At 43.5% G+C, this 14,589-nt stretch overlaps 2 protein-coding genes across 8 annotated transcripts in view; both read right to left on the bottom strand.

Annotated features, from left to right (window-relative positions):
• The window catches only part of LOC308696065 (uncharacterized protein), a 34,257-nt gene extending 24,893 nt beyond the window's left edge, over positions 1-9,364 (bottom strand). Inside the window, exons 1-4 of one of the 2 annotated variants that reach the window (XM_081374425.1) lie at positions 9,231-9,364; positions 699-767; positions 409-549; positions 239-262 (exon numbers count right to left, since the gene is read on the bottom strand). In XM_081374425.1, the coding sequence (XP_081230551.1) occupies positions 239-262; positions 409-549; positions 699-717 (184 nt within the window). In that variant the 5' untranslated portion in view covers positions 718-767; positions 9,231-9,364. Of the gene's footprint in view, positions 1-238; positions 263-408; positions 550-646; positions 770-9,230 lie in introns of those variants that run through there. The other variant, XM_081374426.1, reaches the window with a different exon arrangement.
• Positions 9,349-14,589, bottom strand: part of svilb (supervillin b) — a 62,354-nt gene continuing 57,113 nt past the window's right edge. For all 6 annotated transcript variants that reach the window (XM_081374421.1, XM_081374422.1, XM_081374419.1 and 3 more), the window contains 2 exons: positions 13,186-13,341; positions 9,349-10,176 (listed from right to left, as the gene is read on the bottom strand). In XM_081374421.1, coding sequence (XP_081230547.1) covers positions 10,090-10,176; positions 13,186-13,341 — 243 coding nt within the window. In that variant the 3' untranslated portion in view covers positions 9,349-10,089. The remainder of the gene's footprint in view (positions 10,177-13,185; positions 13,342-14,589) is intronic.

Genomic DNA, 14,589 nt, shown 5'->3' with positions numbered 1-14,589 from the left:
TATTTTGAGAAATGGCAACCTGTTTGGTTAACACCAACATTCTTCAAAATATCTTCTTTTGTGTTCTGCAGACAAAGAAAGTCACAGAGGCTTGGAATGGCATGAGGGTGAATACATTTTATTTTTTTCACAGAATTTTCATTTTTGGGTGCGCTGTTTATAAGGTCACTGTCTTACATGTGTAAACATGGTAAAAAATTGCAGTACAGGTGTAATTTTACCCAATGGTGTATATTACCTGTGATTTCAGCAGGTCCTACAGCTGGAATAATAAAACTTTAGATTATTACAAATATTACAAAAAGTATATCATTTAATTCTTTGGACGTCTCTGTGCTTTGCATTATTATTGACAACATGTATGTTCAGCTGTGGCATTTCTACCAATAGAGAAACACTTCCACTCACCTGGAAAGTAATTATTAGAAATATTAATATTTCCTGTGACGTTTGAGTTTAATATGACAGGTGCTGAAACATTGCTTCCATTTTGGGCAGAGATATTGATTTTAGAGACTCCATGAGGCTCCATGTTTTCCCCTTTGTCTTCTGATAGAAAAGAAAGACACTTAATTAATTCTATTTTAACCATAGTTTGCATGCAAATATTTATGAAGTGCCTATAACAAAAAAAATATTATTTAACTTTTTTTTCAAATCCTGATCTGACAGGTGTGTCTCATGGGGCTGTCCATTACCGTTATTTGACATGTCCATCTGCTGTTTTCAGTATGTGCACTCCTCTAATCTGAAATGACCAGCTCAACCTGAGAAAAAAAGGCAAATATTATGTACTGTAGCCTGGATGAAGTCTGGTTAATTGTGACACCCTTTGCCCCTGAGATAACTGGAAAAAAACGTCCCATTTAACCTGAATTCTACCTAATAAGTGACAATAATGAGGAACATTTATGCATTTGGCAGAAACTTTTATCCAAAGAGATTTATATTGCATTCCAAGGTACACTTTTACATTCTTATCAGTTATTGCTTTTCCTGGGAATCAAACCCATGACCTTAGCGTTGCAAGCACCAACTCTCTACTGTTTGAGCTACAGGAAAGCTTAAAGAGGGAAAGAATTATGTTTTGTGTTTTTTTTTTACGAAATTAGCAGTAGGCTATAGGTAGGCCCTGCTTAGAAATTCATCTCTAAATGAGTTTACTACTATTTAGTGTTTAAGTGTGTCAGATACTTAACCAATCACAATCATTGTCATCGCAATCATATTCATTACTTACCTCCTTTACAAATTTATAATTAGAATAAAATTCCTACAGTTAGGGTTATGGCATTAAAACCGTGCTAACCTGACAGTAGCAAGCACTGTTATAAACAATGGCTGAAAGTGGCTGAAAGCTTTTTAAATACGATACTATGTTAAAATATTATTAGGATTTTACATTATCGTTTACATTTGAACATTTCCCATGGTTAAATTAAGGACTTGGCTACATCTTTTTTGACAACAAGAACTGGTTGGAGTAGCCTATGCATATTAAAGAGGACATGCTCTTATAATATGTTGAGTCATATTTCTGACAACAACAAGCATTTCTTAAATCGAACGAATTGAAAAGAAACAAAAGTAGGCAACATTAGCTAATAAGAGTTCTCTTACGAGAGGTTCTCTCGTATTGCGTAAGTAGCTTACGCATCGGGAAAGTCTTCTTTCTTCGAGATCTGAAGCCAAAAAATTATCCTTAATTTTGTATTCATTGTCAACGCAGTGCAGCAGCCGACAGACCTAGGCAGGCTAAATAAGCGTGCTCATTGGCTGCTCGGCTGCAACTGCTTAAGCCTATCGGTGAGCGCTCTGAACGCGGCAACCAATGAGGGCGCTTCGCGCCCTCCACACCCTTCTAACCGTCAGAATGGGCGTGGCCAGCGTGTATATATTCAGCGCTCACAGGCTAAAATTCTGATTTTCTTGTCTTCAGCGACGCTCTTCGCATCGCTGGATCTTGAGAGCCGCCGCCGTTGAAACCAGCGACCAGCAAGCTTAGGACAGCGCCTGAGGAAGCCGGCCGTCTTCGCCGCCTTCAGCCATCCGTGCCTGCTACGCTATCCGGCGACATATCCTTTACATTATTACTGTTTCTGTGTGTACTCTAAAAGAGCACGAGGCGTTTTTGTAAAAACGCCTGGTTTTTGCGGCTCGTGCCGCGCCCCGCTCAGCAACGGAGACCGCCACCTCTCTGCGCTCTCCGACTGGGCCGCGGGCACGCCGCCACCGCACTCTCCGAGTGCGAAGAGCTTTCAATGTCGACCCTGCGGGCTCGACTTGAAGCTTTCGACCAAGCTGTCGCTCCGCCTGTCCCTGCCGGGCCGCGCAATAAGAAGCGCCGCTCGCAGCGACCACCGGAGACTGTTGTGACTGAGGAGCTCGCCGGAACCTCTCCCTCGAGCTCTCTCTCGCCCTCTCCCTCCCGGCCGCTCAACCGCCGGCTCTGCCCGCGCCGCCGCCGCGTCAGGAGATGAGGTGAATGTGATAGATACCCGTACTCTCCCTCTGTTCGAGCCGTGCAATACGCCGCTCACAAGGGATGGCAGAAGCGGACGGTCTCGGAGCGAGTTTCCTCTCCCTCTGTTCGAGCCGCGCAAACTGAGCCGCTCACGAGGGATGGCAGAAGCGGACGGTCTCGGAGCGAGTTTCCTCTCCCTCTGTTCGAGCCGTGCAATACGCCGCTCACGAGGGATGGCAGGAGCGGACGGTCTCGGAGCGAGTTTCCTCTCCCTCTGTTCGAGCCGCGCAAACTGCGCCGCTCACAAGGGATGGCAGGAGCGGACGGTCTGAGCTCTCTTTACGTTACAAGAAAGCTACTCCGTCCTCGCGCGTCACTGGTGAAAGGGGAACAGAGTGTTTTCGTCCCGCCGTGGCCTGGACTATAACCTCCATTCTCACACATTTCTCAGTCCCCTCTTAAGTTCAGGCGACTGGAATTGTTACTATTGCAGTATACGAGCCTGTTATAAATACACGCTCGCCTGCAAGCAAACGCTGTCACAAGACATGATGACGCTAACCGCGTAGTAATGTATTCTCCCCTGTGGCTCAGTGGCGGAATCCTTGACTGTCAAGCTAGAGACCCGGGTTCGGTCCCCGCTCTCGCGGCAGTTAAAGTTTATGCTGTTCGCTTCTCCGAGCTCGCGGCCAGTTTTTCTTACATACAGAAAACAAGCCCGCTCTCTCCCTCGTTGGGCCGTGCAGATTGCGCCGTTCAAGGGATGACAAAGCGGACGGTCACGAGCAGCGTTCAGCGTGCGCGCCTCACTCACCGGCGAAAAGAGAAGAGAGTGTGTTAGTCTCGCTACGGCTGGACAACCGCCAATCCTCACACATTTCTCAGTCCCCTCTTAAGTTCAGGCGACTGGAAATATTACTATTGCAGTAAACGAGCCTGTTTTAAACACACGCTCGCCTGCAAACGAACGCCGACGCGACACAAGAGGTCGCTTTTTATATGCTCGCGCTAACTGAAAGCCTATGTGATTCCCCTGTGGCTCAGTGGCAGAATCATACGCTTTCATGCGAGAGACCCGCGTTCGATCCCAGCTCTCGGGGAAAATAAAATTTATGCTGCTTGCTTCTCCGAGCTCGCGGCCAGTCTTTCTTACTTACAGAAAGCGAACCCGCCCCTCGCACCACACCTTCTCAGGGTGCTCGAGTATTTTTTGAGCGTCTAAACACGAGAGAAGAAAAGACGGTTAAATCCCGCAGCCCTGCGGCTGGACCACCGTCGAAGCTTAACGCTCTGTCAGTCCCCGTTGCCACGGCTACTGCAGCTGTTTACCCCGCAGTCAACGAGCCGGTATCTACTCGCTCGCCTGCGCGCATCCGCCGTTCTCACGGCAACCCAGAAAATGTCAAAAGAGCATAATGTCTGGTTGCACGGCTGACGCCGTATGTGTTTCTAGTACAGTGAATGTGCCCACGTTCTGTGCTCACCCCTGTACACAAGCACTATACATCCCGTGTCTCTCACAGAGCCCACTCTCATGAAGCAGGCAAAAGCCGCTTTAGTGTTAAAAGTAGGTCACGTGTCCACTTCTCCGTGCCCACACCTACTCACTGCCCGCTCTGTCACACGGCCTTGCACGACCGGTCATGTTTTAAATGTGAGTCCTGTGCCCGCCCTCGAGCGCTCACACATACATTTTCGCGCCTCACACTATATGTTCCCCGTCCAAAGCCACCGGGACACTGTGTGTAAAACGGCCAGCTATCGCTACGTGCGATCCGCCGTATCTAACCACCAAGAGCGCGCGCGCCGCGCCCGCCCCTGAATGTAACTCCTGTGCCCGCCCTCGAGCGCTCACACATACTAACGAACATTTTCGCCCCGACGCCGCCATCGCGCGTCGCGCCTCACACTTTATGTTCCCCGTCTAAAGCCACCGGGACACTGTGTGTAAAACGGCCAGCTATCGCTGCGTGCGATCTGCCGTATCTAAGCACCAAGAGCGCGCGCGCCGCGCCCGCCCCTCCGTTTCGAGCTCTCGAGCCCGCGATGCGCGGCGATCGGAGCCCGGAGGCCATTCTGCCCCTGGCTGCACACGCAAAAGCGTGGGAAACTATTCCAGGCGCATCAGAACGGGTGCTAAGCACAGTAAAACAGGGCTATACTCTGCAGTTCGCTCGCCGCCCTCCGCGCTTTCAAGCGCGTATCGAGACCAGAGTGAATGGGGAAGTAGCACATCTACTTCGAGCAGAAATACACTTCTGTGCAAAAGGGCTATGGAACCGGTTTCCCCTTCCATGAGCGAGTCGGGCTTTTACAGCCGTTATTTCCTCGTTCCCAAGAAGGACGGAGCACTCAGACCAATTTTGGATCTGAGACGTTTGAACGAGGCTCTTATGAGAAGACCGTTCAAAATGCTCACAACCAGACAAATTCTCGCGCAAATTCGCCCGAGGGACTGGTTTATATCTCTCGATCTAAAAGACGCGTGCTTTTCAGATCCTGATAATACCCCGTCACAGGCCATTCTTGAGATTCGCCTTCGACGGTCAGGTATATCAGTACACGGCCCGCCTGTCGACACAGCGCGCGCGCTGCATTCGACGCCTGGCCGCGTCTCTCCGGCCGGGCAGCACCGTACCTCTCAAAACATTTCAGAGGCTACTGGGTTGTATGGCCTCAGCCGCAGCAGTGCTTCGGCTGGGTCTTTTACGAATGCGCCCGCTACAATGCTGGCTGAATGCCCGAGTGCCTCACAGAGCATGGGCTTCCGGCGGTATTCGCATCAGAGTGACTCAGAGCTGCGTTTCAGCTCTGAAGCCCTGGTTAGCGGCCGACTGGTACCAGCGGGGAGTGACAATGGGAGCTATCTCACACCGCAAAATTATCTCGACGGACGCTTCCACCTCAGGCTGGGGCGCTCTGTTCGAGGGCAAACCGGCTTTTGGCCTATGGTCAGACCGGGAAAAATGCCTCCACATAAACTGTTTGGAGATGATAGCGGTCGAGAACGCGCTCAGGCGCTTCCTCCCATTCATACGGGATCACCATGTGTCCGCTCGGACAACATGTCCGTGGTATCCTATGTGAACCGACAGGGCGGTGTCAGATCCAGGAATCTGTGCAGGCTGACAGAACGCCTTCTCGTGTGGGCTTACCGCTCGCTGCGCTCGCTGAAAGCCGCGCACGTACCGGGCCACCTGAATGTCGGTCCAGACAGACTGTCCAGGGACAACATTCCCCCGGGAGAATGGTCTCTGCACCTCCAGACAGTCCAGTTTCTCTGGCGCCTATTCGGCAGAGCGGAAATCGACCTCTTTGCGTCGAAAGACAATGCTCAATGCCTGAAGTTTTATTTGAAGAGCGAAGACGCGCTGTCCCAGACATGGCCCAGCCTCCCGCTGTATGCTTTTCCTCCGATCTCCCTGTTGCCACAGGTCATTTCGAGGATCAGAGAAACGCACCACTCAGTGCTGCTTATAGCCCCGTGATGGGAAAACCAAACTTGGTACCCAGAGCTAGTGAGGCTGTCGCACTCACCCCCGTGGCCGATCCCGGTGAGAAAGGATCCTCTCCCAAGCCGCTGGATCGATCTGGCATCCCCATCCAGAGCGCTGGTCGCTGCATGCATGGGTGATCAACGGATACCCGTTGACCTGTCAGAAGGGGTCGTGAACACGATCACACAGTCGAGAGCCCCCTCCACGAGACGGCTCTATGCGTCTAAATGGTCGGTGTTTTCTAAATGGTGCGCTACTCAAAACCTGGATCCGCGCGCATGCGGGGTCCCGCGGGTGCTCTCCTTCTTACAAGAGCTGTTGGAAAAGGGCAGATCCCCTTCCACGCTCAAAGTATATGTGGCCGCTATTACAGCGTTCGCTGAGACGACGCGCGGCCGGGCAATGGGAAGGAATGAGCTCATTATCCGCTTCCTCAGAGGAGCTAGACGGATGAATCCCCCGCGGCCCCCCTCGGTTCCCTCGTGGGATCTGTCCTTGGTCCTGGCGGCCCTAAAGGCTTTTCCCTTTGAACCGCTTGAATCCGCGGATCTAAAGTATCTGTCGCTTAAAACCGTTTTTCTGATAGCTCTGTCTTCAGTCAAACGAGTGGGTGATTTGCACGCGCTATCTGTTAGCCCTGCATGTCTCGAGTTCGGGCCGAATGACTCGAAAGTCATTCTCAGACCGAGGCACGGTTACATCCCCAAAGCGATTGGAACCCTGTTTAGGGCACAAGTTATTTCCCTCTCGGCTCTGCCAGCATCCGATAGTGGGGACAGTGATAACCTCCTATGCCCTGTCCGGGCGCTGAGAGTTTACATCACGCGCTCCGCCGCTTTCAGGCGTTCAAAGCAGCTCTTTGTTTCCTTCGGCGGACGCACCAAAGGTCTTGCCGCCTCGAAGCAGAGCTTGTCCAGGTGGATAGTGGACGCGATAGCAGCAGCTTATGCCTCCAAACACCTGCAGTGCCCTCTGGGCATCAGAGCCCATTCCACTAGAGGCATGGCCTCGTCGTGGGCCTGGTCCAGCGGAATTTCTATCCACGACATTTGTATGGCGGCGAGCTGGGCCTCCCCGTCAACATTCGTGAGGTTTTATAACCTGGAAGTTCCTGCCCTACAGGCAAAAATATTGTCAGTATAAGTGACATGTATGCTCTGCCCAGCTCCCGTGTGCAGACTACGTTCATATGCTGGCGCTATTCTGGTAACTACTCAGGGTGAAGTGTTTGACTCAGACCGGCTGATCCGTTCTGTTTCCTATTTCCCGTTACGCGCTGTTATCGGTGCTGGCCCGCGCTGCTGGCCGCCCGCATTATTCTCTGCCGCGTGGGAATTTTTCTCTTCATGTGAGACCGACTATGTCGTTTTCTCCTACCCTTATGAGTGCTTATGTGCTGTATGGGCTCGCTCCCCCGGCCCTACTGTTTGTACTGTTATGTTTATAGACCGGCCGCGCCGCTCTATTTCATATGCTGCATGAAGTGCATGTACTGCGCTGGCCCGTCTCTCCGACCGGCCACATTTCCCAGCAGAGTGTTTTCCCCGGTTCCCCTGGGATTCATGGGCTGGATGCTCGGCGCACACGGCGTTGACAAAGGGTTCCCGATGCGTAAGCTACTTACGCAATACGAGAGAACCTCTCGTAAGAGAACGTACTCGGTTACTAATGTAACCTCGGTTCTCTCTAGAAGAGGGAACGAGTATTGCGTAACCTGCCGTGTCGCGCCACGAGCTTTTGCGCTTCAGACTGCGAAAACCAGAATTTTAGCCTGTGAGCGCTGAATATATACACGCTGGCCACGCCCATTCTGACGGTTAGAAGGGTGTGGAGGGCGCAAAGCGCCCTCATTGGTTGCCGCGTTCAGAGCGCTCACCGATAGGCTTAAGCAGTTGCAGCCGAGCAGCCAATGAGCACGCTTATTTAGCCTGCCTAGGTCTGTCGGCTGCTGCACTGCGTTGACAATGAATACAAAATTAAGGATAATTTTTTGGCTTCAGATCTCGAAGAAAGAAGACTTTCCCGATGCGTAAGCTACTTACGCAATACTCGTTCCCTCTTCTAGAGAGAACCGAGGTTACATTAGTAACCGAGTACGTTTTGGATTCATGTAGCGCCCTCTGCCGGAAGGACACTGCGTGGTCATCCTTTTGCTTTAACCTATTCATCACTCACTTCGCAACTTTAAGTTTAGTTTCGCTTTTTATATACAGTATTTTGTTCAAACGTATATTATTAGGATAAATGTTATTTTAAATAACAGATTTTTGGTTAAAAAAAAGAAAGAATCTCAAGTAGCCTAGGCTATCACTTAAAACTGACGAAAAAAATATTTTACATTTAGCGCTTTTTACACTAAAGATTGTTTCAAAGCAGCTTTACAGTGATAACAGGATAATAAGGCAACAAAGTTTGTTTTGGATGTAGGCTAACTCTAGAAGAAAACAGTATCATTGTCCAGCTCAATAAGTTGTTGGTGTTGATACGTTTCCGTTGTAAAAATCTTTAGTTGTTAATTTAGTTTATCTTGGCAACTCTGGAGAAAACAGTGATGTCATCGCCCAGTTCACGTCAGTTCTCATACAATGGTGTCAGATCAGTAATATTGTTGAATATTAGGCTAAGCGTAGAACATAGAAAATTAAATATAAAACATTTTCTAAAGGCAATAAAATTAGGCTACGTCTTGTGTTTGTGACTGTAGATAGGTCACAGAAAATAGGCTTACTAGGAAAAAAGTGATTCGGTGGTTTTATTATTACTTTTTAAAAATCATTAGGTCCATTAGTCAAGTCAAGAATATGAGAAACGCTATATTCACCTGGCGCTTGTACATCGCTGTCACTGTGTATACTGAGAGCTTGAGCAGATAGTGATGCCTGAGAGGAAAATACTTTCACTTTTCATTTGAAAATGCGTAACATCAATTGTTTAACACAGTGTCTGACTCACTTTGAAACCATCCTGTACTTTCTCTTTCTTAATAGAATAGTTAGGTTATTTAAGGTTTTTATTGATTCATTTAATTATCTTTTTTCTCAGAAATGTGTCACTTTGGTTTTCAGTGGTATTGCATAGGCTGTAATTTTTACATTTAAAGGTGCTGATATAATGTATCTTCGTTTCATTTTTTTAACATCTTGTTTTAACAGGTTTATATCCACTGTATTTCTAAATATTTACATTTATGTAAATATTTGACATGACAGCATTGCTTTAGTCTCTGACGCCATTGACCAACATTGATAAAACATTGTGTAATTGAATACCTCTGAACATGCTGACCAGATCAATCCAAAATACTTATTTTTTCCCACTTCTGTAGCCTGTTTTATCTCACTGTGTCCCTAAAATTGTTGAAAAGTTACACAAGACAGAGGAAAAAAATGATTTTAATATGCTTTCTTTATTCACTATTTCTTTTATCACAAAGAAAGTCTCTGAAATGCAGACTATAGAGTGTGTTTGGTATAGAAACTGTACACAAAAGCAAGGCACTATACTGTACATTTAAATTAATATCTTTTCTTTCTCTCGTCCATTACTCCATGCTGTCCGAATACAAACATGACGTCCCTCACACCTCAGGAAGAAGAGACCATCACCACCACAAGCAACAGCCATTCACACGAGAAGAACACACACAAAATACAGACGCGCCATGTAAACTCCTCTTGAATCAAAAAGAAATATCCTAAGACATATGACAACATTAAGAGCGATCACACAGGTTTTTCTTTGTTTGCTACAAATTTTATACAATTTCCAATTTTTCAGCAGATTTATCAAACGTACATGTCACAACGAAAACACATTGCAGATCAGACCGGATGGGAAGGTGAGCGAAGTTTTTGATTCCATGTACTTCAAGAGATAAACACTCACAGACTGCAAATCGTTGTACATGAACGAGGTGAGGACACACACTGACACACACAGACATCACTTCCACGGACTTAATAGATACATCAAAAGAGGACGCCACAGCAGGTGCATCTGTAGATCCTAAAGTGACCTTTGACCTGACCGTTTACCCTGCTCTCAGTGAACAAACACCTCCATGAACCGAAAGTGACCGCAGAACCAGTGGTCATGGTGGAAATGGACAGTGATAATTCTGTCAGGCTTTTAAAAGAGTCCTTTGGCTTTTTTGAGGTTCACTTGCTTCCATCCAGGCAGAAGGTCAAACTCCTCTCTCTTCATGTCTAACACTCTCTGAGAACACAGACAATATTACAATGAGGGAAGGGAGAGAAACAAACTGGCACATAAATCTAAATACACTTACCATTCAAAATTTGGGGGTGGTAAGATATATTATAAAATATTACTACAATTTAAAATAACTGTCCCAAATTCATAGTCATGTCCCAAAGTCATTAATTACTCACCCTCATGTCGTTTCAAACACGAAAGACTTATATTAATCTTCAAAAAAACAAATGAAGATCTTTTTGATGGAATCTGAGAGATTTCTGTCCCTCCATTGACGGCTACGCAACTACCGCTGATGCTTCAAAAAGTTCATAAAGAGATTGTAAAACTAATCCATATGAATGGAGCGGTTTAGTCCAAATTTATGCAAAATAGAAACTTGATCGCTTTATATGATGAACAGATTGAATTTAGGTTTTTATTCACATATAAACATTGATTAGCAAACACACAAAAAAGCTCAATCGTACATTCTTTTTTAACAATCTCTTTATGAACTTTTTGAAGCGTCAAAGTGGTAGTTGTGTAGCTGTGAATGAAGGGAGCTCTAAGATTTCATCATAAAGATCTTAATTTGTGTTTCGAAGATTTATGAAAGTCTTACGTGTTTGGAACGACATGAGGGTGAGTAATTAATGACTCTCAGATTTAATTTATATTATCTGCATAATAAATATACATTTATAATATCTGCTTTTGAGTTATGAAGATGACCAAAAGTCTTATGGGTTTGGAACGACATGAGGGTGAGTAATTGATGACAGAATTTTCATTTTTGGGATAACTATCAATGGCTGCAATTTATAAATGGAATTACATGGAATGGAATACAGACCTATGGTTGGTCTCTTTTAAAAGACGACACTCATTTATTATTATATGACAGCATATTATTACAGAAAGTGTAAAAAGGTTATAGAAGTTTACTTTTACAATAAAGCAAGTGTATTGAACTAAATATTTTTATTTAAATATATATTTTACAAAATAATCTGCAATCTAAATTTGCATAAAAATCAAGGCCATTTGTCTACGTTGTGTTTCAAATTTGAAGTTGATATAATAAAAATTGAGCCCGCTGAGTTACCGTTTTCTTGGTAACACATTATAATGCAGTCATTACTTAAGACTTCAGTGTCACATGATCCTTCAGAAATCATTCTAATATGATGATTTAGTGCTCAGGAACATTTCCTCTTATAATCAGTGTTGAAAACAGTTGTGCTGCTTGATATTTTTCAGGAAATCATGATTAATTTTTATTAAGGATTCTTTGATTAATAGAAAGTTTAAAAATAATTTATTTTAAATAGAAATCTTCTGTAACATCATAAAAGTCTTTGCTATCATTTTTGAGCAATGTAAAGTGTCCTTACTAAATAAAAGTATTAATTTCTTAAAAAAAATAAAAATCTTACTGACTCCAGTATTTTGAACGGTATTGTACATGTGCACAAAGAATCTTAAATTTGCAGAAAAATCAGGAGAAAAGGGTAACAGTAGCACAGTGTCCTAACTAGGCACATTGATTGTGTTTCCAAAGTAATTTTTTTCTGTCCACATAAGGCAAAATGCAACATAAATCACAGTGAAAAGGAAAAGATTTGACATTCATACACAGATGAATAGAATGGGACTTTAGACCAATTAAAATTCCCTGTGGGCGGGGCAGGGCTATCTTCTTGCTGCTTGTGCAGAAATGTAGATTAAAAATGATATGTTGTCTAAAAATACTTTCTCTTATCATAGCACAATGTGCAGAGACAACTTTAAGCAAGCCAATTATGGACTGAGCAACATACTCAACCAATGGTGTGAGTCAGTGAGTCCGACCAATGGCAGACTTCACATGCATATTAACTGTGATCATCTATATTAAATTAAGACCACAGAAAGATTTATTGAAAACACAGTGTGGACAAAATTCAGTCCTATTAAAACACACATTTGATCAGAGTTGATGGATTTATGTGCAACTAATATTATTTAATACAAATATAATTGCTGCATGGGTCCAAAGGTCTAGCTGAATCTCACTGAAAATGAATTACTTCTGGTTGCTTTATCATGGCAAACTGCTCTCTGTGCGACACTGACGTGGAAGAGATGATTTATTGCTTTTTTATCATGTCACACCTAGCTAGGACACTGTGCTTTCAGAAAAACATTCCCAGAAACGTGTCAACTATTGCTGGGAAAAAAAAAAGCTTGTGAGGAAACATGTTCACATTGTGTTTGTGTGCATGCATGTGTGCTTTTGTGATTTAATGTGGGTGTCAAAGAGCTCTCCTGGATTCAGAGATTTCCAAAGTGAGGAAGACACAGGGAGGAAGACGAAGCATAAAAGTGAGGCAGTAGGAAATGGTACTTGAGTAGTTGGCATAGAAACACTTGATTCCTGTGACTTCAGTCAATTTCAGAGATACTTACCTATTCGGAATTCCCTACTTCCCCGCCTAAAACGGCAAAACATTCCATTCTTAGTATCTAGTCATGTCATACTTTAATCAAGCCAATCAAAGGGTGAGCAACCTACTCAACCAATTGTATTTACCAATAGAATTTAAAGGATAAACAGAACTGAAAAATCAATATACCTATCAAAAACTGGCTTATGCAGAATCAATCTTGTGAGCATACATTATTTTAGGGTTTACATAATTGGTTAACTGGTAATTTGTTATTTTCCCCCCCATATTGAATTACTGTGATTTGAATTCTGGATTGTTTTTTGTTGCTTTATTACGGTGTTTGAAATTTTTAATTGTTTGTTGGTTATATTTAATGTCTGCAATAAAAGCCAAACCAGGGACAAGTGTTGCAAAAAACAACAACAACTACACATACATACATACATACATACATATATATATATATATATATATATATATATATATATATATATGAAAAGATTATTCTGGAACGTAAACTTTTTTTTGTATCCATTTTATATTTTTTACACAAATCCCAGGCTGTACAGGCAATCTCTCTCATAGTGTACGGCCTTACCTCAAAGTCCTCATCGGTCAGATACATCTCGAGTCTCAGAGGGTCGACGCCGTGGGGAAGGGGACGGGTTAGCAGCGTTTCCAGAGGATAAGTGCTCTGACAGAGTCGAGCCAAAACATCCTCCACTAAAATGATCTGGTTACACACCTCTGCCTCCTGCGCACACACACACACACACACACACACACACACACACACACACACACACACACACACACACTATATTCAGTATAAATGTCATTATTGTCACACAATTTCAGATTTTTTATATGAAAACAAAGGCTTTGTTCCAAACTCTTTAAAACTCTTAAAATTTGTGAGGAAGCCAATCCGTGAACTTTACTGTAAAACCAGCAGCTGTGGTTGCCAGAACTTTACCATAAAAATATGGTAGTAACCTATTCAATTTTACAGATTCAAATAAATTTACAGTATAATTTTTTTTATTTCATTAACAGAAAATACGTTAAAATATATCAAATAGATTACCTTTATAATATACTGACAAGCACCTTAAAACACATGTTGTAAAGAGAAAGCCATATGATGAATCAAAGTTCATAAAAGGTGGCTTTTACACAAACTGAGCTAAATACTAATATATAGAGGGTGCACAGTGTCATGTACAAATTAACATAATACATCATCATGGTAACACACAAGATGAAATTAATGCAATAAACAATCATTTAAACAAAATGAGATATAACATAAAACCCAAATGTAAATAACTGATAAGAAAATAAACGTTATTTAAATGAAAAACAAAACAAAACATAAAATTTAAATGTTTGTATAAATACAAACTACTTTTAAATCCTTGCAACAACTGGGGGGGCTTTTATGAATTATGTAATTTTCCTGCTTGTTGGAACAATAACGTTATTGTAGTTCTAGACTAAATGTGAGCGTTAATTTACTCACCTCACTTTCACAAAAACAGATTCAGTACTTCTCAAAATGAATAAGGTGAACAAAATGAGTGTGAAATGCAAATCTGCAATAACTAAATATGTTAAATAATACAAATATGCTTTATGTATTTAATCTGACTTTATTAACCAATGTCTTTGCTGCTGACCTTCGACGATCCAGTTAAACCATAATAATAAGCAAAAATTAGAGTAAAGATAAACATCATATTTGCATTATGTTGTTTTTTGTTTATTGCTGGACCGTTGAACTTTCTTCTCCTGTGGCTTTATTTCTTCTAAAATCGAGGATGGCAGTACAGCTGAAATGTTTAGTTGAGCTGTGCTCTTTACTGTTCAGGAATGGATTTGCATTTCCTTTCGCATTTGCACTTTTGGTGTGAAAGGGCCTTTACATTTGCCAAAAACAAAACTTTTGAGTACTTTTTTTTTTGTTAATAAAAAACAAAACAAGCAAGACCAGCCCAGGTGA

This window comes from Scardinius erythrophthalmus (genome assembly GCF_964197995.2).
Source record: "Scardinius erythrophthalmus genome assembly, chromosome: 9".
NCBI classification, from domain to species: domain Eukaryota; kingdom Metazoa; phylum Chordata; class Actinopteri; order Cypriniformes; family Leuciscidae; genus Scardinius; species Scardinius erythrophthalmus.
Note: the sequence above shows the minus strand (reverse complement) of the source record. Positions and strands in the feature narration are given on the sequence as shown.